General features: G+C 39.6%; 1 protein-coding gene across 5 annotated transcripts in view; it reads left to right on the top strand.

The window, feature by feature from the left end:
- The window catches only part of Tom1l1 (target of myb1 like 1 membrane trafficking protein), a 42,920-nt gene that overhangs the window by 5,477 nt on the left and 14,326 nt on the right, over positions 1-23,117 (top strand). For all 5 annotated transcript variants that reach the window (XR_007342424.1, XM_015495454.2, XM_048788719.1 and 2 more), the window contains 7 exons: positions 5,290-5,439; positions 6,066-6,191; positions 6,951-7,046; positions 8,051-8,167; positions 15,813-15,946; positions 21,444-21,504; positions 21,869-21,986. Coding sequence is in view for 4 of the 5 variants with exons in the window: in XM_015495454.2 (XP_015350940.1) it covers positions 5,290-5,439; positions 6,066-6,191; positions 6,951-7,046; positions 8,051-8,167; positions 15,813-15,946; positions 21,444-21,504; positions 21,869-21,986 (802 nt within the window). In the remaining variant the exon portion in view is untranslated. The remainder of the gene's footprint in view (positions 1-5,289; positions 5,440-6,065; positions 6,192-6,950; positions 7,047-8,050; positions 8,168-15,812; positions 15,947-21,443; positions 21,505-21,868; positions 21,987-23,117) is intronic.

Raw genomic sequence — 23,117 nt, 5'->3', positions numbered from 1 at the left:
GAATCTGAATGTAGCTTAGGAGCATTTCCCTTTTTTGACCTCTTTTCTGTCTTTACCTCATGGTAGTAACCTCAGGAATTTCACAGAATGGAGGGGAGACATGAGTAAGGCATTTCTGTGGAAATACCAGAACAATGTCCCAGTGTTAGAAATGCCTGGCACCTGACTGATATTCTTGACGTCAGTAGAGATGGTTATGTTATTAATTCCATTTCAAAGGTGACGAATCTAAGACTAAGCAAGGTTAAGTGATTCCCCTCCCCACAAGATTAAATGGCTATTACATGGCCTAGGCAGGATTTGAACCTAGTCCTCAGATTCCAAATCCCATACCCTTACCCCCAAACTACTTTGCCCCTTGGAATGAATCAAGTCTCTTATAGAGCAGACTACTGTATTTCATTTGTGACTTCAGCTCCTTCATGTGTGTGTGTTGGGCCAGGCTCATCAGTATTGACTGAATAGATGATCATCTGCACATTCCCCTCCCACTTCTCCTGGTATCCAGGAAGCCTCAACAGCTAATGAAAGGGATAGTAGAGCTGTGGTAGAAACCAATGTGCCCTAAAATGAAATGGATCCAGGATATCTCAAGGCTGCAGAGGTTAAGAGAATTGAGCGAGGAAGAAAGGGGATGGCGAATTTGGGGAACACCACCTTCTCTGTTTCAACTCACAATTGTTTACCCTTTGTAAGGGTCTGCCTCTTTCTGTACTGTGTCTGGCTTGCTTTGACATTTCTGTGGTTGCGTGTCTCCGTCTCCATGCCTTCCTCCATTATGGGTTCTTCCCTCTGGGGATGAACCAGTGCCTTCCCTGAGGAAGCTGGGTTGTGTCAGATTGTTGTGGTTCCTTTTTGGAGGGGTCACAGTGTTTCTGCTCTTAACTCAAGCTTTGACTTCTCAAGCCTTGCTCTGAGCTAGCTGCTTGTTTTCCATGAACTTGTCCACCTCATAACTGTGCCACCTCCGCCCCAAGCTTGCTGTGCCAGTGTGAGAACAAAGCAATCTAAAACCTGTACTGAAATAAGGATGAGTCACGATGGAGGGATTAGAATACAACTTTGTTGTTAGAGTCAGAGTTCATGAAGGTCAGAAAAATGCATCTTTTCTCTTGAATTCCCTTTAATATCTTCGTGCAGATTTCCCCAGGCTGTGTACATAAAGGCCCAGGCACCTCACCTCAGACCAGTGCTTATGGACTGGCTCCAGAATTCAGTTGAGCCAAACTGAATTATGAGGGAAATTAGTCACAGAAAGAATCATCCAATGTCTGTCAAAGGCAATTATAAGTTTACTAATAAACTCTTTAAAAAAAGTAATTCCCCTATGTGACATTTCCATTTTATCACTATGAAGTTATGACAGCCTGTCAAAGTCAATTATACATGTTCTTCATTTTATCTGCCATTTTGGGTTCTCCATGGACTTGTTAGCCTTGATTAGGTCCTTGATGGGATCTGACTGTACTATGATTTCTTACCATAAGTTGATAAGTTTTATTAAGGAGCCAGTCATTTGTTTTGCTTTGTTTCTGTTGTGCTGAGGATTAAACCCAGGGCTTTGTGCATGCAAGGGCCATACCTTTGAGCTACATGCCCAGCCCAAGAAGTCAGTAGTTTTGTTTTTGTTGTTTTTTTTGTTTTTGTTTTGTTTTGGGTACTGAGGATGGAATCCAGTTTTGTTTTGTTTTGTTTTTTAAATACTGCTGTTTGATTGTATTGCTCTCATCCAGAAGCTAACCTATTCTTGAATGAGTCAATTGTGATAGATCTCAGCAAAGTATCATTGTTAAACACGGGAAAGTGGTCGAACAGGTTCCTGAGAATCAATGAATTAATAGACCTTTGTGGAATACCCATTAAGTAGTGAGCTCTAGTAGTTTCAAAAGTCTTGTGAAATGTGGCTCTCCCTTCAGCAGCAGTTAGAGGGGCTGTGGAGGCTGCATTGTCTCCTGTGGGTGTCACAGTAGGGTAACGTAACCATACCTTGGTATGGTCACCAAGAATGGTCCAGGTGTATTTTTCAGCTCTGATGGCTCTGAAACCTGATTGTTGTCACTGTACCTGGTTTAGAATTTACTATGAAAAACATAAAGCCACATAGCTCTTTTTCTTCCAGTCCTCTCTGAAGAGAATATTTCTATCAGCAGATTGGTTCCTTCTCTTCTAGAAGGATCTACTCCATGGAAGCAAATGATCAAAATGGCTACTGTCTACTGTTTCATGTCAGGTCCTGTTCATGTCAGGCTCTTAGCATACATTATATTTTATATAGTCTTTAACAACAAGCCTCTACATGGAGGTACTTGTGTCCATTTTGCGTGAGGATACCCAGGTTTCAGATAAATGACTTACCCAGCTGAGCACAAAAGTAGACCAGTGAAGCTTAAGTTATCCACTTAGGTCTCTCTTGGTCCCTTGGCTCCTCGGTTCTCTATCACACCTGAGATTATGGACTCTTGCTTCTCCAGTTTTCCAAGGTGGGTTATCTAATCTCATATACACCAAAGTTAAATTGCAAAATATGTAAAAGGGACTTATGTAATTTTTCCAATTTGCCACAATAGGTTTTATGACCAATCTAACTGGGCTGCTGGGTGAGTACTGGAGACATAATGGAAGAGGTGATAGAGAAGTAATTAGTCCTGACATCCTAGATTCCAATGGGAAAACACAAAGGGCATGATTGCTGATCTCCAGATGTTAACATTCTCTCAGAATTTCACTTTGGCTCTTTGATCCTGTGTATGTGCCCCCAGGGAATGTTACCCGTTATAGTAAAATACCAGTGCTCCAAAAGACAAAGTTGATTTGTGGAATATTTAGAAAGAAATTCACCATTCACTTCATTATAAGCAAAAGTGAAACTCAGAGGCAAGGTACCTACACAGAGATTCCGGTGAAGTATTTCTGTAAACTCATTAAACCAATGACACTCACCCTCTCAGCATCCCACCCATTAAAAACTTTTATCAAGTTCATTGTCATTTGTCACTTCCCTTTTCAACTTTGTCTAATCAACCTGTATTAGTAAAGATTCAACTTACTGTGCTATGGATTTTTTTCCTTTGCTTTAAAGGTGTTCCTTGGGTGTCACCTAGCTCCATGTGCTCAGCCCCTCCATTTCCTGATTGCCTTCTTGGTCACATCGCCTTAAAACTATAGCTTTCATATGGCAAAAAATGACACTCAAAATATAGAGCATGGTAGCAAGTCAAGTTTCAAGGCTACTTCTCTGCAGAAATGATAATCCCTATCCTGGTTGGTTATGGTTTCTGTGACCTCGCTCACTCAAGGTGGTGGAGTGATTTAATTTTGTTTTTAGACCACTTGTTGAAGTCTACCTTCTGCATGCAGTTCTTCCATACCAGCTCATTCTCTGATTTCTGCTCATGTTGCTTTTTGAAAATTCTTCTTTCAGGGCAACAGTTACCCCACATGGGTTTTTCTTCATCCCTAGTTTTTACTTTTTAACACATCATCCTCCTGGAAGCTTCTCTTTTGACCTTACTAATGTTGTGTTTGCCTTATGTTGTGCTTCATTTCTGTTGCTCTTTGGTTTCCTTCTGTGAGTTTCTCTGGCCTGTGTAATAGGTAACACCAGTGTCCTCGCCATTCTTCCTCTGCTTATCAGAAGTGACCTTGATGGCTCACTCTCCTGACCTGTGTCTGCTCAACAGCTACTCGAATGTCCCACTTTTCTTTCAAACTAAAATATCTAAATTTCAACCCATCATTTTTGTTCCTAGGAACCCCTTTCACACTACCCCACCCACTTCCAGATTTCCATCAATGGTGTCCTCAGTCTCTTGCAGAATGAAGGCCACTTAACTTTCAGTCTTCCTTCATCCACAGTCAGGCCGAAGTCTTCCTTCATAGTTCTTCCCTGACTTTCCTCCCTTGCATCTGCCTCATTCATTTCAGGTCTCCATAAATGGTGGGAGCCTACTGGATCTTTCTTTCTTTCCAAGAATTTTCACCCTCTGGTTTCCTTTGTAAGTGCTGCCTGACAGCATTTCCAGAGTGCTGCTTTGCATACATTATCCTTTTTCCGGAGCTCCAGAGTGAGGTGTGATGGTGACAGACTAAACAGGAATCCCTGCCTTCAGGATAATGTCCAGACGCTTTACACTGCCACATAAATTTCTGTGCAGTCTGGGTGACATCCTGACAGACTTTATTCATTCAACCTCTGCAGTGTCCCTAGTTTGCCACTCAAGAAGCCACTACCAGAGACAAACCAGAGGACTTCTGTTTCCCCTCAAAACTCATACATTGCCACCTTTCTAGTTTTTTTCAAGCCATTTGTGTTAGTTACCTTCCCATGACTGTTGCAAATACCTGATGTAATCAACTTAGAAAGGTTTATTTTGGCTCACAGTTTCAGAGGTTTCAGTCCATGATTGGTTGGCACTGTCACTTTTAGTCTTGGAATAAGGTTGGCTTCAATGCATGGCAGTGCTAAACCTCTCACCTCATGGCAGGGAAAAGAGAGAGAGAGAGAGAGACACACACACACAACACACACACACACCGTGGACCCAAGATCACCTTTGAGGACACACCTGCAATGATCTAAAGCTTCCTGTTGTTCCTTCTACCTATTGAAATGTCCACCACCTCCTAACAGCACCAAGTTAGGGACCAAGCCTTAAACCCATAGACTTGTGAGAGACATTCCAGATCCAAACTATAGCAACACTTGTCTGTCGAAAATGTAACTCTGTACTCCTTTTTTTTTTTTAACTTTTCATATTCATTTTTCAATGCCTAGTTCAGGACCAGCCTTTTCCAAAAATCTTGTAAGGCCACCCGGTCCTAAATAATCACACTGACCTAAATAGGTCTGTAGCTAGGCTTACTGCTGTGCAATTTATTATCCAAACCAGAATGTTTGAGAGTGAGAGGATGTGTCGTCATTAACAAAGTCAGGACAACAGGAATGGAACAGGTCTTCCCTGGATAAACTGGGACAGATGTCATGCTGTCTTTAGCCCGTGTGGTTTGCTCACACTTCCCACTTAGCAGGTAGCGTCTACTACCTTATTTTGCTGATAATGCTGTGATAGTGGTGTCCCCGCTCCCCATCAAGCCCAGCCCCCGGGTAGCTACATTATACTTATTCTTCCTCATATCCCTAGAACCTACCATTTTGCTGTGTCTTGTAGTAGAAAGTAAATAATGTTTATTAATTAGAATGCTGGTAGAAATCATTACTTAGCAGTTTTTGCCTTATATTTCTGCGGTGATCTTGCCAGAGAAATACACTGTTTAATTTTTCTTATTTAGCTCATTGACATGTGCATGCAGAACTGTGGTCCAAGTTTCCAATCTCTGATTGTGAAGAAAGAATTCATTAAAGATAGTCTGGTTAAGCTGTTGGATCCTAAATACACCTTACCATTGGACATTCAGAATAGAATCTTGAACTTCATTAAGGTGAGTCTGTTGTCTACTTGCCACATCCTAAATAAAGGACGGTATGTTTCTAAGATTAGAGATTTAATGGGATAGCTTCTGATTGTTTCAGTGATCCTTCTTAACCTAGGATTGAGCCAGAGAACATTCCCATTCCTTTGTTTCTGTGGCATAATGATTTCTGGGTGTTGGATAATAACCTTTTCCTGAAGAATTTGTATTCATCTCCCTCCCTTCCTCTTAGTTTCTATTTCATCCACATCAGGAAAGACATTGATGGGTATGTTCATTTTGTAGATATGGAAACTATCTTCTGGAGCAGATAAATGACTATTTCAAGGTTACCTGGCTAAAGAGTTACTGATACTATTTTGGAATCTATTAATTTTATGTTTAGCACAGCAAAAAATGATTGATCGTATCTATTTCAGGGTTCTATCAAAATGTTGAAGCAATAGGATTCTGAGGATTTAAAGTATTTTATAATATCCTAGCCTTGAAAATGAATACTTTGTTCATGGCATTCAGAAATAGCTTTGTGTTTCCTAATAAAGGACACAGTTGTTAATTTCTCATCTTATATCGCAAGTTTAAAAACTGCTTTTGCTGCTATTTTAACTCCAGAACTTTCTGTCTCTTGAACTCAGTGTTGGTCACAGGGTTTCCCAGGAGGTGTGGATGTAAGTGAAGTGAAAGAAGTGTACCTGGATCTGCTTAAGAAGGGTGTTCAGTTTCCTTCCTCAGATGCAGAGGCTCCAACAGCAAGACAAGAGGTAGGAGGCTTTTCTTTGACCCATGTGGAGTAAGAGAATGTTACCTGGATCTTTTTATATTGTAAGCCACACCCTGGCTCAACTAGGTGGAGCCAAAAGATGAGTTTACTAGAAGGATGTGGCCACATCTTGCAGAATAACAATGGCTAAGGACCTGGTTGCTTGGTGATTTTGGGGTCTGATCTGGAAGCAAGTTAGAAATGCTTCATGCCCAAATAAGTCAGAATCCTCATTTTTATAAGATTTCCAGGTGTTTTCTCTGCACATTGGTGTTGATAAGCACTGGCCTAGAGCCCATGCTATGGGCTGTCCACCTAATGTTTCAGGTAAGGCATTGACTCAGGGAGTGGTGATTGGTGGAGGATGTGCCTTGCCAACTGTGGCTTAAAAAAACTTAATATGAATTTAGTTACCATTTGTTTTTAATGACCTAAAGAGAGGGCAGTAATCATCTCACATGACAGTTTATCAGGCAGACACTTTGTAAAAACCAAGAGTACTTTATTGAATTGTTATTCAGTTAGTAAACTGAATAGCAGCCACATTGCTATTGAATACCTGCTGCATGCTATTGAATACCTGCTCTGTTATGGGCATGTCATTTGCTTAGGGCTTTTCTCAAAATGATGGACAGGTTATATGCTTGATGATTGAATCTGGGCTACTCAGGACTTTGGTTGAGAGTGCCTGAGTCAGCTCAGAAAACGGGGCTTGAAGTGGCTATGTGAGTCTCATAGAATTTCTTCCTTTCATTCTCAGACCTCATTGACTCCACCAGCATCTGTTCCTACTGCACCAGCTCTTTCTTCAGTAATTCCTCCCAGGAACTCAACTATTACTTTGGTCCCAGAACAGGTAACAAGTGCAAAAAATATATTTGTTGATGCCTTTTCTAAGTTCTAAGCATTGTATATATAGTTTGTTTGTTTTAACAACATTATGAGGTATATGTGCATTATTCCCTGTGGTTTAAGAGCACAGAAGACTATGGCTTGGGGATACTTCTGTGAATTACCGTGGTTGATTTCTGAGGAGAATTTATCCAGTTGCTTCTGTCTGATTCCATAGCTTACTTTTAATTGTGTGTATCTAGTTGATTTCAGGGCTTTGTGAAGTTTTGACTGTGGACTGAGACTTATGTCCATCAGTTGATTCCTGTTCCTACTGATAGGACTGTCTGAATATCATTTCAGAGAGCTCAGGAAATGGGGGTCTTTATTAATTGTGCCAACTGAGAGGCTTCTTTGTCCCTGTCCATCAAAGGGGCACATGAACAATTATGTAACACTTAGGTCCTGCTATAAAGGAACTGTCACTGAAGATTTGTATTAGTATTATTCAATTAATATTTGTATTAATATTATCAATAAACATGAAAATCTGTGTGATTAATCCCTCTTCCTGTTTAATTGGGGAGGAAAAAAAAGGGGTTTTATTTTTTATCCTTCTTGCTATGATGCCATCAGAGTGCTAAACATCCTCATTTTCTCCCCAGCTCTTATTGGTTACCAAGAAACTCAGGGTAACATTTGCCATTTTTTTCCAGGTTCTTAATTCTCCTACTATGTACTTAGTACCTCCTCCTCTAATTGTTTTAATCTTTTTTTTCATCCCTTCATTTTTAATTTTCCTAAAGTGTAATTTTGGGTTTGTTACAAGAAATCTCAAGACCATTTATTAACAGTATAATTCATAAAGTAATTAAACGTGTGTGTTTGTATAAACTTAAGTGTGTTTGAAGACATGAAATTTTGCAGCATTATCTCCTCTAGCATAAGTCCTAGGAGTGGGAAGCAAGCTAGCCACAGCCATTCTTCTTCAAGCAGTGCACTTACTGGGGATTGTATTGCTCTCCACAGATTGGAAAGCTGCACAGTGAATTGGATATGGTGAAAATGAATGTGAGAGTGATGTCTGCCATACTGATGGAGAACACTCCCGGGTCTGAGAACCATGAAGACCTAGAGCTTCTGCAGGTGCTGTATGATCAGAGACAGAGTGTCTTGTGCCGTCATTCTCTAAACTTTTGAGCTTTGGAGATGGAAGACACTACTGTTGCCTAGTCCTTCCCCTTGCATCTGACTTCATTTGATTTCTAAACTTGAGAAGAAAAGATCGAAGAATGACATTAGCAGAAATGCAGTAGTAACTTAGACATGATTCTTCCTTGCCCTGATGCAATTTATGACTTTGGTCATATGCAGTCAAGTACCCCATTGGGTTTTGTTTTCTTTTTAAATTTTCATTTATTTATTTTTTTTTCAATTTTGCAGTACTATGAATCAAACCCCAGGGCCTTGTATGCTGGGCAAGTGCTCTAGAGCTGAGTCACACCCCCAGCCCTTGTCATTTTATTTTGAGGGAGAGTCTCCCTATGTTGCACAGGCTGGCCTCTAAGTTTTGTGATTGTTTTGCCTCGGCCTCTGGAGTAGCTACGATTATAGGCGTGTGCCACCATGAGTATCTTCTCATTGTTTTAAGTGTAAAAAAATTGCATCCATTCAGCAAATGTATTGAATAACTATAAGGAATATAGATATAAAGAGGCTGTCCGTAATCCTTAAGAACTTTTGTCTAGTGAGCAAGATTAGTTTATAAACAACCAAATCAAGTATTACAGATGCTGTAATATAAAATTTGTCAGAATGGGATGGCCTCATGAATGGGGATGAGGAGAAAGGTGAAGATTTTAGGAAAGCTTTAGATGGGGGCAGTACTCATCTGTGGAGGAACAAATGAAAAGGCATTGGGACTTTCATGAACATGGGAGGAAAACCATGAGCATTTGGAGGGTCCTCCCAAACCTCCTGTACATTCATATACTTTATTTTTTCACTCTATTCATTTGTTCATTGAATTATCAATTTTTAAATTTTAATACATATTACTTTTAGCGACTTGTTATAGCACATGTCTGTAATTCTAGCACTTAGGAAGCTGAGTAGGGAGGCTTACTTGAGTCCAGGAGTTCAAGACCAGCCTGGGCAACATAATGAGATAGTGAGACCTTCTCTCAAAACAAAAGAATAAAATATAGACTTCCTTTTAATGCTTATTAAATTTAGAAGTCATTAGAAAAAAAAAAAAGATCTGTTTCTAAGTCTCCCTAGGCAAGTTAACAATCTGTCAGATTTTTATTTTTCTCAGAAGATTCTCACTCCCTGCTTCTCATGTTGGTGTTCTCTTTAATTCCTTAGATAGATAGTGAGTGATATTCCACTTCCTCCTGATTTACTAGGGTTACAGACATGCGCCACCACACCTAATTAAGAAGCGTTTTTAAAGAGTTGATTCTAATGTGATTAAAATAAAAAGAAAAGAAAAACAAAAAAACAGAGGTTACTTCTCACTCTGTGTATCTCTGCAAACCTTTACCAGAGACCACTGGGTCTCCTTGTAAGGAACTCCTTGCGGCTCCCAATCCCACTGTCAGTGGATGTGAATTTGCATGTTTCTCAGGTGTGTAGGCAGAAGAGGATGCAAACACATAACTTGAAGCATAAAGTAAGATCTGATCTGTACAAGTTCTTAGGGACTCTTCAAGCCTTGGAGATTCTTGGGGATTCTTCAAGGCTTGAGCACTTGGAGGGTCCTCCCAAACTCCTGTGTCTATACATTCATATACTTTGGGACGTTTGCAAAGTTCATTGTTATAGTAAGATTGAGTCTTTGTTTTTAACCCAACATTTGCAGACTTACTTGACCAAAGAATCCTGATTTTCTAAATACCTGTTAATATTCTGCAGAACATGAAAGCAGTGTACCTTGAGAAACAAATCAATGTTATGATCATTGGTTTAAGTGTATCATTCTTGGAATATTTTACTTAGGAGTATTGTAAAATATCATTTCATTGAACAATGGAGGTCTTGCCCTTGGTCTAGTCATTGGGCTTTGTTTCTGCATGTCTAAAATGAAGAGCTTAGATGATACTTTATAAATAAAGGGAATATTAAACACATGCTATTAATTTAGAAGAATAAAAGGAAAATCAATCATTAGAATTCATATTCAGCAACCCTTTAAAAAATCCACAATTGGGGCTGGGGATATAGCTCAGTTGGTAGGGCACTTGCCTTACATGCACAAGGCCCTAGGTTCGATCCCAGTACCACCAAAAAATAAATAAATAACTAAATAAATAAAACAAATCCACAATTGGAGTCTTTTATGTGTAGAGACTTTGTAACCTGTTAACTAGTGAGTTAAACTAAAATTTAAATATCCAAGTAAAAGGGTATGTGGCAGATAATAGATTTTGAAAATGGCCATAGCAATATTTCTAGTTTCACATGGTCTTCACAGGCCAGTCAGACTTCTGAAAGGAATTGATTTATGACTTGTTTCTCATGGTCTCATCCATTTGTAGCAAAGAGCCCTGTGGTAAAAATGCACACACTTCTATTTAAATACCTGAATCCAGTTTTATCTTTTATTCACCATGACTGAAATGCCTTTTTGTCTGAGTCCTTGGGTGCAGATGTTTGGTTGAATCTTACAAGTATGATGAGAATTTGTGGGTTGCTGTTTTAATGCCAGAGCTCAGGGTTGTGTATTGCTTTGAATAGTAAAGAGATTTAGGTTATAAATCAACATTGGAATACTGCTCCTAGCCAATTCAAGTTGAATGGGTTCTGGCATCCGATCAACTTGTTTACAGAGACTGCTAGATGGGAAACTTTGTTTTTCTTCCCATGCTTTTTGGCAATAACAGATAAAGATCTGGTGTAGGGTAGGCTATTCCAAATTTCTTTTGACCCATATTTGAAGTTTTAAAATCTAAGTAACTCTGCTGTGGTTGATTTCTTCACCTGCTATGGAGGGAAAGGACAAGGAACCTATCTGACTGAAAGATCTAAAAAAGGAGAGTAACCAAAGGTAGACTATGGAGAAGCAAAGGAATTCTTTACATTTTACTTTGTCAAAGGTTTGCTCATCTGTCTGCACTACTGAGATCAGTAAGAGGGAGGAACCTAGGATGATGTGCTAGTTCCCTGGCTGCTGCCCTCAGAACTGCTGGGGCTTCCAAAAGCTGCATCATGAACCCAAGTGGTCATTAGAAGGAGTTGGCAGCCAGATGGGAGGAAGAACCCAAAGGAAAGAATAATGCAGAGAGAGCAGCCTTGTCAATAGCAGTGTCGTTGGTAGAAGGAGTGGAACCATCCAGACCTCATTCTCCTCCTGCTTCCCGTCCCTGTCCTGATAGCTGAATCCAGTCAGAAACCAGAGGGCAGCGGACCTGGTGGTGTGGTCCCTACAAGCCAGCTTCCCTGGCAGAAAGTGGCCAGTGGATCTGCAGGGCAAAAGAAAGGTGGCCAGCCATAGGAAAGCCTCCACTCGGAAATTGTCTGGCTCTTCTAGCACATAACCAGTGACCACAGTCTTATCATTTGTTAGTGTTAAAACCAGAATTTTATCTGTTTGAGGTTACCTTCTACTGGTTGTTCTGTTTCTTTGGAACCTGTTTCCTACCTGTTTCCTTCCATCTGAAATCTAATGTATTTCCCTGGAACTCCCTCTCTGTTCCTCCAGTCCATGTTGAGCCATTAGATCCTGAGACGCTATTGATTCACAGGGCTCCTGCACTCTGTTAGACCTTTGGGTCATAAAACCATTTTGTGCAGTAGATGCCGTTTCTTATCACTCACTGTGCTTAACTGGGCAGGGACTGGATTTCCTTTGCTAGAGGGGAGTGTGAGGCTGCAGCCAATCTCAGGTATGTGGTGATGAGCTGTGGGTGTCTGCCCTGGCCACAAGTATGAAGAATTGCAACACCCGTTTCCTGTATGTGTTTTCTTGCCCATTGTGCATTTGGCCTTGGGCACTTTCCTCTTATCTTGAGAAACCAACTTTCTCAGGACCTCCCACTTTAGTCTTTCTTACCTTTTGCCTCTTCCCAGTAGACCAAACGAAGAAAATATTTTGGTCTTTTGTGGAATCAAGAGAGCTCAGATGATCATGTGAGGATGATCTATAAACCAATTTAAAAAAAAAAAAGGAAGAAAGAAAAGAAAAATCACCCTCCTCTGACCAAGTCTTTATCCTTCTCAGGAACTTGTAAGATACTTGGAAGGGACTTTCCATGTCATGGGCGAAGCTGCATATTTAGAAGAGGGATGGCTTGCCCACCCACTAGTAAGCAGGGAGGGGAATGAGAACTGTATTCTCCTAAGCCTGTGTTCTATCCTTGATGCCAGCTCCTTTCTCATTGTGAACCAAGGGCTGATTTTTCTAGGGTAGAAGGCTAACCTATTTTATTTTTAAAATTATTTATTCATCAATTCATTTATTTACCCTTTTTATTTCTACTTTTGAGACAGGATTGCACTAAGTTGCCAAGGTTGGCCTCAAACTTGCACTCCTCCTGCCTCAGCCTTCCTAGCTGCTGGGATGATAGGCATGCACAACCATGGCCACCCTAACGGACTGTCTTTTCCTGTAGGTATGAAATTAGCTCTGAACTAGTTAGAAAGCCACTTGAATACAGTAACCAAGGCCTATCCTTGTAAAGCCATTACAGTGCTTCATGGAGTTATGCATATTTGTATTACATGCTTGGCACACTGAGTGAGGTTATTAAACATCAGTTGAATAGATCAATGCACTTTGTTGAAGAATGAGTGACTTAGGACAAAGGAAGTTACATAGAACAGAAGGATTTATTGAAGACATAGGTATTAGGGAAATAAGATGTTGACAATATTTAATGGGGCAAAAGAGTCAAAGAATTCCAATGATGATCTGAGGATTCTATTGACAGTTCATCGTTCAGCTGAGGTGTGTATGAGGAACAACTGTGTGAACAATTGATTTAAGCTGATAAATGTTTCATTTTGGAGTGTGGGAGAGTTTTTCTTTTTTAGCAGATAGAAGCATCCTCTCAATCTCTTGCAGTCGGGGTTGGAAGCACTGGGAGAGGAAAAATATGTTATGGGCTGATGATAGGGATGTCGCCACACAGATACTCTATTTTATAGAGATTCTTTCATGCAAACACACTATTTCCTGTTTGTACATTTCTCTTTCTGTTTTCAGTGTGTGGCCCTGTCTTGGTAAACGTAGGTCAACTGTAGTTTGTGCTGAAAGTTCAGAGGGCTCTCCTTCCTTAATTCCTGAAAGCTTTGTGGAGGATTAAGAGCCATCTGGATGTTGGAAGAGGAAGCTCTTAATGAGCTCCTTTTTGTTTTGCTCCAAAGCTTTTTGAATTGATTGTTAAATTCATTCTAACTTGGAAGCCTGACTTTGCCTTTATAATAAAAGGAGGTGATTCCAGAGGCTCTGTCAGTGACACTTGTATTAGCATCTGTCATTCTTGACTCATTCCCCATGGCTCCCTGTATCCACAGCCCTGCAGGTTCCGACTGTGAGGAACTCTGACCCATCTTTTTTGTCCATGGTGCTTGGTCTCTGCTGTTTCCAGGTGATGCAGCCCTCCTCTGAGACAGACATCAATTGCAAAGATCAGAGTGGGCTGGCTTTTGAAGAGGTTTTTCTCATTCTGCTTTGCAAACCTGCTGAGAGATGTGATGTTCCTTTCATGTTTCCATTCCATTTGGCTCTTGAAAGGGCAAAGGGAGGGTCTTCTTATGACTGGGGGCTATTGATGTTGGCTGCAAATTCATTTCAAATTAATTTCTACATTTTTGTCATGGGCATCTAACACCCATTGTATTTCCTTGATCTTGACCTTGTTCTAGCAAGGCTGCCAGTGAGCAACAAGAGGAACAATTGCTGTACCCTTTAAAGCAAGAACAAAGGAAACATTCTCATTCATCAGAGAAGTAGATGCTCTTGGTTCTCTGCTTTGCATGATATTGGTTCCTAGGTGATGGTGCAAGTATTAGAGGATTGTATGAATTATTGAGATGAGCTTCTCGTCACCAATGTAATATGTCGTGGCTACTCACTGTATACTAGACATTGTGGGGCTTCAGATAGTCATTTCCTGTCCTTACAATAACCCTGAATGGTTGTTATTGCTGTGTTATAGATGTGGGGAGAAACAAGCCTTCTGTTAAATTTTAGCCTTATTTCTCTAAATTCCATAGCAGGTATGTATACTGGGTCTACTTTTAGCCTATTGCATCTGCAGTCCTTTCTCTTTCCATGTAGCTACCACTTGTCTTTTGTTTTATTAGAAGTTTGTCACAACCATCTCTTGTTTTCTAGGGTTGTTTTCACACCATAATGGCAGAGTTCAGTACTTTCAACAGACTAGATGCTCCACGAAACAAAATATTTAATATCTAGAGCTTTAAGAAAAATTTTGACCCCCAACACCATGCCATGGCTGATGGTGGCCATGTCATTAGCAAATAGGACAGTTTTTCTGGCTACTCATTGGAAGTATTAATACCCACTCTCAGCTATCTGTCTGATTCCCCCCTTGTTTTTCCCTTTTCATTTCATCTGTGTTCTAAATATTTTTATGATTTTGTGGAGGGTAGTGGCTTTTATCTCTTAGTCTAAATGCCAGTTATTAAAAGGTCGATTTATTTATTTAGAGATTTCCTCTCAGGAGTCTTGTAATATAGATTGTTTGAGATTCTAAATGGTCTCCTGAAACATTAATTTTTCAGTAGTCTGTTTCTTGAGGGGAAAATGTCAGATTGTTTAATTGTGTGATGCTTAAGCAACTTGAGTTGCATTCACTGCAAGAGGAGGATCAGCCCTGTGCTTTTGGCTAATGTTGGCAATGTTACACAGGCAAATTCTAGCCAAGGTAGGGCGGAGGAGATAATAAAATTAGTTGGATGCACTTCAGGTTTATTGGAGGTTTGCCTAGAAGGAAGTCAGTTGTAAGGCGGCACTTTTCAAATGTCAGTGTACATAAGAAACTTTTTGGTGTGCTTGTTTAAAAGTATAGATCCTCGGACCCCAAGTCCTGGAGATTATGGAATCAGTAAGTGTGTTTTAGGTGCCTCTGATGCTTGTGAGAAAGATACTGATTTGGAGCATGGTGGTTGTGGCTCACTGCAGGGATTCTAGGTATCTCAATAAGGTTATTACCTGTGAGGAGTTTTTTAATCCTGGTAGTGTTTACACTGGAATGTGATATGTCTGTAAACTCTTAGTGTTTAAGTACAGTATAACAGGAAGTAAAATTATACCACTGTCAATGTTTTTTAACTACTTCTTCTCCCATCACTAATAACGACAATAACATTTTATGTTTGTGCTTCCTAGTTATAGAGTTACTCATTATGTACATCTCATTTCATTTTTATGTCAACCCTTGAGGCAGATGGAGCAAATGGTTATTTTTCATCTATCAATGAGAAAACTGAGATTTAGAAAAGAGTAATATTTTTTACCCCAACATGGCATAGGTAATAAGTACTGCATCTAGAATTCCCATACAGCACCTCTAATTTGTAGTCCAAGCATTGCTTCTGGTATACTGTATTGTCCTTAGGACACCCATTTTAGCTTTCAGAGAAAAATAAAAGCATTTTTATAACTCATTGCCTTCCAATTTGAAAGATGCACTTTCCACAGTTGAACACCTTGTAGGCTCTCACAGGTGACTTGGCCTGAGGTGATCACATGTATATGTAGACTGGCATGTTGTGTCTATAGAGCCTAGCATGGAAGAAGAAACGACTCTCCTTTCTTTGACAGAAACTTTACAAGACATGTCGGGAGATGCAGGAGAGGATCATGGACCTGCTTGTGGTGGTGGAGAATGAAGATGTAACTGTTGAGCTGATTCAAGTGAATGAGGATTTGAATAATGCCATCCTTGGATATGAGAGGTGAGCTGATGGTGTCCCCTCTTTGGCCCTCCTTCGGTCACAGTTGCACCATTCACTCAGTGACCTCACAACAGTGCCCAATGGGGGACAGCTTTTTCTAGATCCTTTTTTCTCAGTACGTGTGGCATTCTGCAAGGGACAGTTTTCCCTTGTGTGGCTTCTCTTCACTAAATGCGAGAGGTATTCCTCCCAGTTTAAGTGATTTATGAGGTGCCCTTAAAGACACATTTCTGAGGAGAATTACTTGGAATGTTTACATGTACAGTGGCTGTATTCCTAGCTAGCAGATGAAGAGCGAGGCATAAAAAAAGAGAATCGGTGAAATAAAACCAGCACCTGTAGAAGGGTAGGTTCTTCCTTTGCTGCCTACCAGGACAGCAGCTGTTTGTAAGAAAAGATGAGGGGGCATTGACTGATGATGCGAACCTTGCTCTCTTTCTTAGCACTAAAGAAATTCACAGTCCCATCCTGTGTTTATTTTTGTATGGTGTAAATCTTGGTAAGCAGAGAAATATCCAAGGAAAATCATGTGTTTTTTAGTCTAGTTGTGTCCTGGTTTTTATTTGGGAGGATTCTATTGCAGACCATAAGTCCAGTGCCTAAAGGTCTCCTTCGTCGGGAGAGAGTTTATTTGGTCTAGATATCAGGGAATGGGGTTACTTCTGTGAACACTAGGTTCTGGTTCAGCTTTGAACCACATGTGCCAAGGTGACTGTGGCAAGTTTTGTAATAAACGCTTGAGTCCTGAGATCCAGAGAGAAATTCTTGCCTCTAGAAAAAATACAGACCTGTGTTTTAGTTTTCTTCAGCTGCTGTAACAAGTGACCATGGACCTGGTGGCTTAAAACAACACAAATTTATTATCATAGGATAATAAATGAATTCTCCAGGTCAGGAGTACCAGTGGATGTCGTTAGGCTAAATCCTGGGTGTTGACAGGGCTGTTTTTCCTTTCTGGAGGCCCTGGAGGAGATTCTGTTTACAACTTCTAGAGACTGCTTGCTTTTTCTCATGACCCCTTTCCCCTGTCTTCAAAGCCAATGCCTGGTTCAGAACTCTACATGTATCACTCTTACTTCCTCTTCTGCCTCCTCTTCCAAGTTTAAGGACTTTTGTGACTACATTGGGCTCTTCTGTACTGTTTAGGATAAATGCCCAGTTAGGGTCAGCTCACTGGTCAGCTTCATTCCATTTGCAACCTTTAATCTCCCTTTGCAGCAAAACCTAATAAATTCACTGGTTTTATTGAGTAGGACAGAGATACATTTGGAGGGGTTATTATTCTGCCTATCCCAATCAGTCCAGTGGTCCCCCAAAGATTCCCCTTCATCCCTCATACAAAATACATTCATCTTATTCCAACATTCCCTAAATCCAATTCCTCACTCAATGCTTCCAGGGGATAGTTTTGAAAATAAGGAAATTGATATCAGTTACCTACAGCTTGATCTGGGAACGCTGTTCTTACCTCACACATAACTGAGTAATGTAACAAAGAAGCCAAAACTAACAGTAGAAGACATTAAAAAGCATATATTTTTGAAAAATCCTTAAACCTAGTGCATACTCAGATGCAGTGTAAACTTTAAGACCGTAAGGCTCATGAAGTCAGTGTGTCCTAATGGTCATACTGGATGCTTACTACAGAAGGGTCTCCACCTTCATCTACCTGGATTATCTGTGTATCTATTTATCTATTTTTGACCCTGAAAATAAATTTCTTCTACTTTGTTTTCCTTTATTGCACTAAGGATTGAACCCGGAGCCTCACACATGCTAGGCAAGCTCTTTATCAGTGAGCTACTGAGCTATATCCCCAGCCCCTGAAAACAGATTTCTGAAGTAGTTCAAATATTGTTATTCCCTTTTAGCAAATAGAGAACTGAGGTTTAGGAAGTCATGTCCATTGTCTCTTAGTTTCTATGGAATAGTAGTGACAGCTGTACTTTGGACAAGGATTTCAACTCTTCTGCCTTTACCTCAATGCCTACACAAATAAAATTAAGTCAGAGATACAAAAGGTTAATATTTTTGGAAGGTATCAAGTGTCTTACAGAAATAGAAATAAACAGTGAAACATAGATTACTTTAAATGTATTTTAATTGTTCTGGACAAATATTTATAATGGCAAAATAAGTAATAGCTTAAGTATTTGAGAATAAGATGGTTAAAGGAGTAATAGATTCATGTGGTAAAATGTTATAGCTATTAAAATTATAGTTCTGAATAACTCACAACACAATTGAATTAGGATATAAAATTATGTAAAGTGTAATTTCAACTATTTAAAATTAAATTTATTGTAAGAAATACTGGAGGAAATATACATAATATTAATAAATTTCTTAGTGATGTGATTTTTAATTATTTATTGGTTCCTTTTCTGTGGAAGGCTTTGTATTTGATCCTCAATTCTGAAGCTTACTTTTGTGGACTGTGGTATTCTTTCTTGGCATCCATTTTCTTGCAGATCTTAGTATATGATAGTCTAAGACTTCCTAGCTTTCAGGGTCTGGGTTGAGAAATCAACTGAGATCTGGATTGGTTTATCTCTAAATGTAACCTATATTTTTTCTATAGCATGTTTTAAAATTTTGCCCTTATTCTGTATGTTAGGCATTTTCATAATAATGTGACTTGGGTTTGGTCTGTTGTAATTTTGTAAATTTGGAGTCCTCTATGCCTCCTGTATTTGATTTTACCACTTATTCTTAAAGTTTGGGAAATTATCTCATATTATTTCATTGAAAAGATTTTGTATTTCTTTCATTTATATTTCAGAGGATAGAAACAAATATGTATATGAATAAAAGTCCATGAACCCTTTAGTACATATTCAAAACAAGAAAATCTTGATGAAAAATTAAGGAGTAGTTTCCTTTGTGATGGACAAAATAATCAATGAGAATATATACATGTTATCTGTTTCCGACTTTCTTCCTTCCTTTCTTTTTTTTAAAAAATTTGTTCTTTTCAGTTATACTTGACAGAAGAGTATATTTTGACATATTTATATAGACATGGAGTATATATTATTCTAATTAGGATCCCAGTCTTGTGGTTGTACATGATGTGGGGATTCACTGTGGTGTATTTATATATGTACATAAAAAAGATTCATTACACTATCTTTCCTATTTCTTTTCCACACTCCTTCCCTTCATTCCCCTTTAGACAAATCTACTTCGGTCTAATCTACTGAACTTCTGTTCTTCTCTAATCCCCCCTTGTTATGTATTCATATTTACATATCAGAGAGAACATTCGCCTTTGGTTTTTAGGATTGGCTTATTTCACTTAGCATGATAGTCTCCAGATCCATCCATTTTCTGGCAGATATCATACAGTCATTCTTCTTTATGACTGAGTAATATTCCATTGTGTATACATACCATGTTTTCTTTATCCATTCATCTGTTGAAGGGCATCTAGGTTGGTTCCATAGCTTAGCTATTGTGAATTGAACTTCTATAAACATTGATGTGGCTGCATCAATGTAGTATTCTGTTTTTAAGTACTTTGGGTATATATTAAGGAGTGAGATAACTGGGTAAAATAGTGGTTCCATTTCTGGTTTTCTGAGGAATCTCTATACTGCTTTCCAGAGTAGTTGTACCAATCTGCAGTCCCACCAACAATGCATGAGTGTACTTTCCCCCCCCAACATCCTCACCAGCATTTATTGTTACTTGTATTCTTGATTATTGCCATTCTGACTGGAGTGAGATAAAATCTCAGTGTAGTTTTAATTTCCATTTCTGGAATTGCTAGAAATGTTGAACTTTTTAAAAAAATATATTTGTTGACCATATATCTTCTTTTTCGAAGTGTCTGTTTGTTGATTGGGTTATTTGGGGTTTTTTGGTGCTTTTTAGAGTTCTTTGTTTATCCTGGAAATTAATGCCTTAACTGAGGTACAAGTGGGAAAATTTTCTCCCATTCTCTAGGCTCTCTCTTCATATTCTTTATTGCTTCCTTTGCTGTGAAGAAGCTGTTTAGTTTGATACCATCTCATTTATTAATTTTTTAATTTTATTTCTTGTACTCTAGGAACCATGTTGAGGAAGTCGGGTTCTAAGCCGACATGAGGGAGTGTTGTGCCTATGTTTTTTCTAAGAGGTGTAGGTTTTCTTGTCTAACCTCTAGGTCTTTGAACCACTTTGATTTGAGTTTTGGTAACTTTCTTTTTCTTTCTTCTTGAGGTATGTACTGAATGAAAGGGTAGGGGCCCCAGGATGTCAAATCTTTTCTTTTTATTGTGTTGCTCACCAAGATGCCAGTTGGAGTTTGAAACTTCTCAGCTTCCCTCTGGGCTGTGTGATGTAGGATGATATGGGAAGTACTGTCAGCTCCATTCCCAGGGTGAAGTCATTGCTAAATTCTGTGAGAGGAGTTCCTGTAGATTGAGCTCCCAGGGGTAGGGCTTAGGTCTAGTGAGGCCCCAGGTGCTTTATGCGTGGCCAGTTGTCTGGAGGTATTATATATACACATGTCTAGAGCCCAGCGGTTGCTGATCTATGCTGAGAGACTACCTCAGGAGCCTCCCCAGGGTTCCACTCCTGGGACACTGGAGACAGTCCTTTGCCACTTCTGTTGTTTCTCCTAGGCTCAGACCCTGATCATGCAGTCACACCCCACAGGTTCAAATTCCCAACCCCTCCTAGGACCAGCTGCAGGACTCACAGGGGTTAGGGTGCTGGGCTCTCCCTAGCCTCCATGACTTGTATTTCCCCAGCAAAATGCTCTCTATGCCTGCTTTTCTCCAGATTTGGTAGACACAGACTAGGTCAGGCGGCTGTTGTCTGCTAAGACTATGTATTGGACCCAGCCCCAAACTCCTGGATAGGACACTTGAGCTCCCAGGTCCAAGTTAATGGTTCCTGTTGGTGCTAGCAGTGTGGTGGCCTCAAAGCGGATCCTGCCTCAGCTGTCAGTGAACACGGGTTTATTGTGCTGAACAGCCTCTGAATTGGCCTAGGGCAAGCTTCCCCTCCACTCTCAGGTTTTCCACACTTAAGACCATCCATTTCTCAGCTTTTTCCATATTTGTGTGCTAATTCTCCTGCAAGCAGCTTAGCTCTAACTTTGTCCCTTTTCCTTGTTTAATATACCCGACATTTCTAAGTCTTTAGGGCACTCTAACTGGTCCAGTATTGAGTTTTAGTGAAATCTCTCTTTTACCCATCTTGCTGGAGCAGTATTTCTGCTGCTCAAATCCCAGGTCACAGGGCTAGAGAAATGCTGCTTTACCCTAGTTCACCGTCTTGGATCCTGATTTTTATTTTTATTATTTTTAATGTTTTTCTGTTTCTTCACAGTTTTCTCTAAGGTGGTTAATACTTTATAAAATGCAAAAAAGTGATTGAAGTATTTTATTATGAATTGAAAAGGAATTGTCATTGATCCCAAATACTTTTGTATTTAATAATTGTTAGATTTTGTAACGTCCTCATATCTATTTTCTTTTAAGTACCTGCATTTTGCTAATTCAAACAGGTTTATTCGAAACCAGCAAAGGCTTTTGGAGCAACATATGAACCAGATGGAAGCCACCAATGTAAGTAATTAGAAATGTTATAAAATAAATAATTGAATGTTTTTCCAATTGTACAGTAAGAAGCCAGGCTTACATAAAACAGATCTTTATAAAGAGGAGACATGCACTGACAATTTGAAGTAGTTTGATGGGGTCTAGGTATTTGTATTAAATACAAGTTCATGAGAAGAGTCCGAAGTTAAACAGAAATCCATGTGGATGGTGAGGTGTTACTCACCATGGCTACTCAGTGAATGGAGGCTTCTTCCTTCAGTGCATCCAAATGGGGTTCTTGTGTCTCCAGTAGAGATTCTGAGATGGAAAAGCCACAATAAATTACATGACATATTTTTCTAAATGGCATTTTTGCTTGCCTTATTTTCAGACCACCAGTGAGCCCTCCGCTCCATCTTGTGAGCTCCTGGATTTAAGTCCCAGCACCCTGATGTCAATGGCCACTCAAGGAGAACTCAGCAACGTGAATTCTCAGCTTTCAAACTTAAGTAAATAAGCAGTTGGGCCTTTTCAGATCAGCAGAAGAGCTTGATGTGAAACATTTCTCCTTGATTTCATGATTAAATGGCTCCTGAGAAGGACTGAAGTCAGTGTGAATATCAGAGAACTGTATCAGCAGATGCAGTTACTTCCTGGCAAATGATTGGGTCAAACCCAGTATAGGAAGGGAATATGTCTTGGGGAGGAGGTCTTGGAAATTCATCCCACTGGCTTAGAATCTCAAGGAATTCACCTGGCCTGCTTGGTAGAGGTGTCCAGCTCAGTAGCCAGTATTTAAATCTCTTCTGAATCCACACAGTATTATCGTTGGGTTTCTCTGCTGTACCACAGCACCAGGTAAGGTAATATTTGATGCAGACAGGAAATTCAGGAATTACAAGGCATGATTCATGTGATTGTGAAATGAGGAGGGAAAAACAGGTTAGAGACAGAGTCCAAGTTCAAATCCCTATTCTGCCACCTCTTAGTCACTTGACCTTTGACACATTCTTCCTTTAAAAAAAAAAAAGGTAAAAATGGTTGCCTTAAAGGGTTGTGTGAGGGTAAATGAAATAACGTTTGCAAGATATATTTGTAAGCTTGGGGCTACCTGTCTTATCTAGCTTATTTGTTGTCCTCTGTGATCCTTATTCTCAAGTATTCGTAAATTATGAAAATAAGGATGGTGAAAAAAATACTACAAAATCAGTTCATTTTCCTCTTACATTATCTTGTGTTTCTAATGCAGAGATATTTGGTACCCCAGAATTAGTGGTTTTCTTATAACTCACTTCATTTCTAAAATATTGGCTGTCTGCTCATATAGGCCAGGATGATGTGTGGAATCACTTGCGTTAGAGAATTTTGTTGGGTTTTGATCAGGAATTTTCCAGAGGGGAGAGTAATTATTCCTATTAGGGAGTCTCAACATTATAGGAAGAACTTAGAGGTGAGGATTGAGCTCCATAAAAACCGTAAAATTTTTCTATGAGATGGGCAGAGCAAGTCATATAAAATCCTTTTCATTCTAGAACAGCATGAGATGGCAGAAAACTCAGTAAATGATATTTGTTCCCTTCCTACCCCCTTTTTGTGGCAGGAAATGTCTGTCTCTCTGTCATCTCCCTCTCACAAATGTT

Source organism: Marmota marmota, unplaced genomic scaffold (assembly GCF_001458135.2).
Source record: "Marmota marmota marmota unplaced genomic scaffold, marMar, whole genome shotgun sequence".
NCBI classification, from domain to species: Eukaryota; Metazoa; Chordata; class Mammalia; order Rodentia; family Sciuridae; genus Marmota; species Marmota marmota.
The sequence above is the reverse complement of the archived record's forward strand: the minus strand, read 5'-3'. Positions and strand labels throughout refer to the sequence as shown.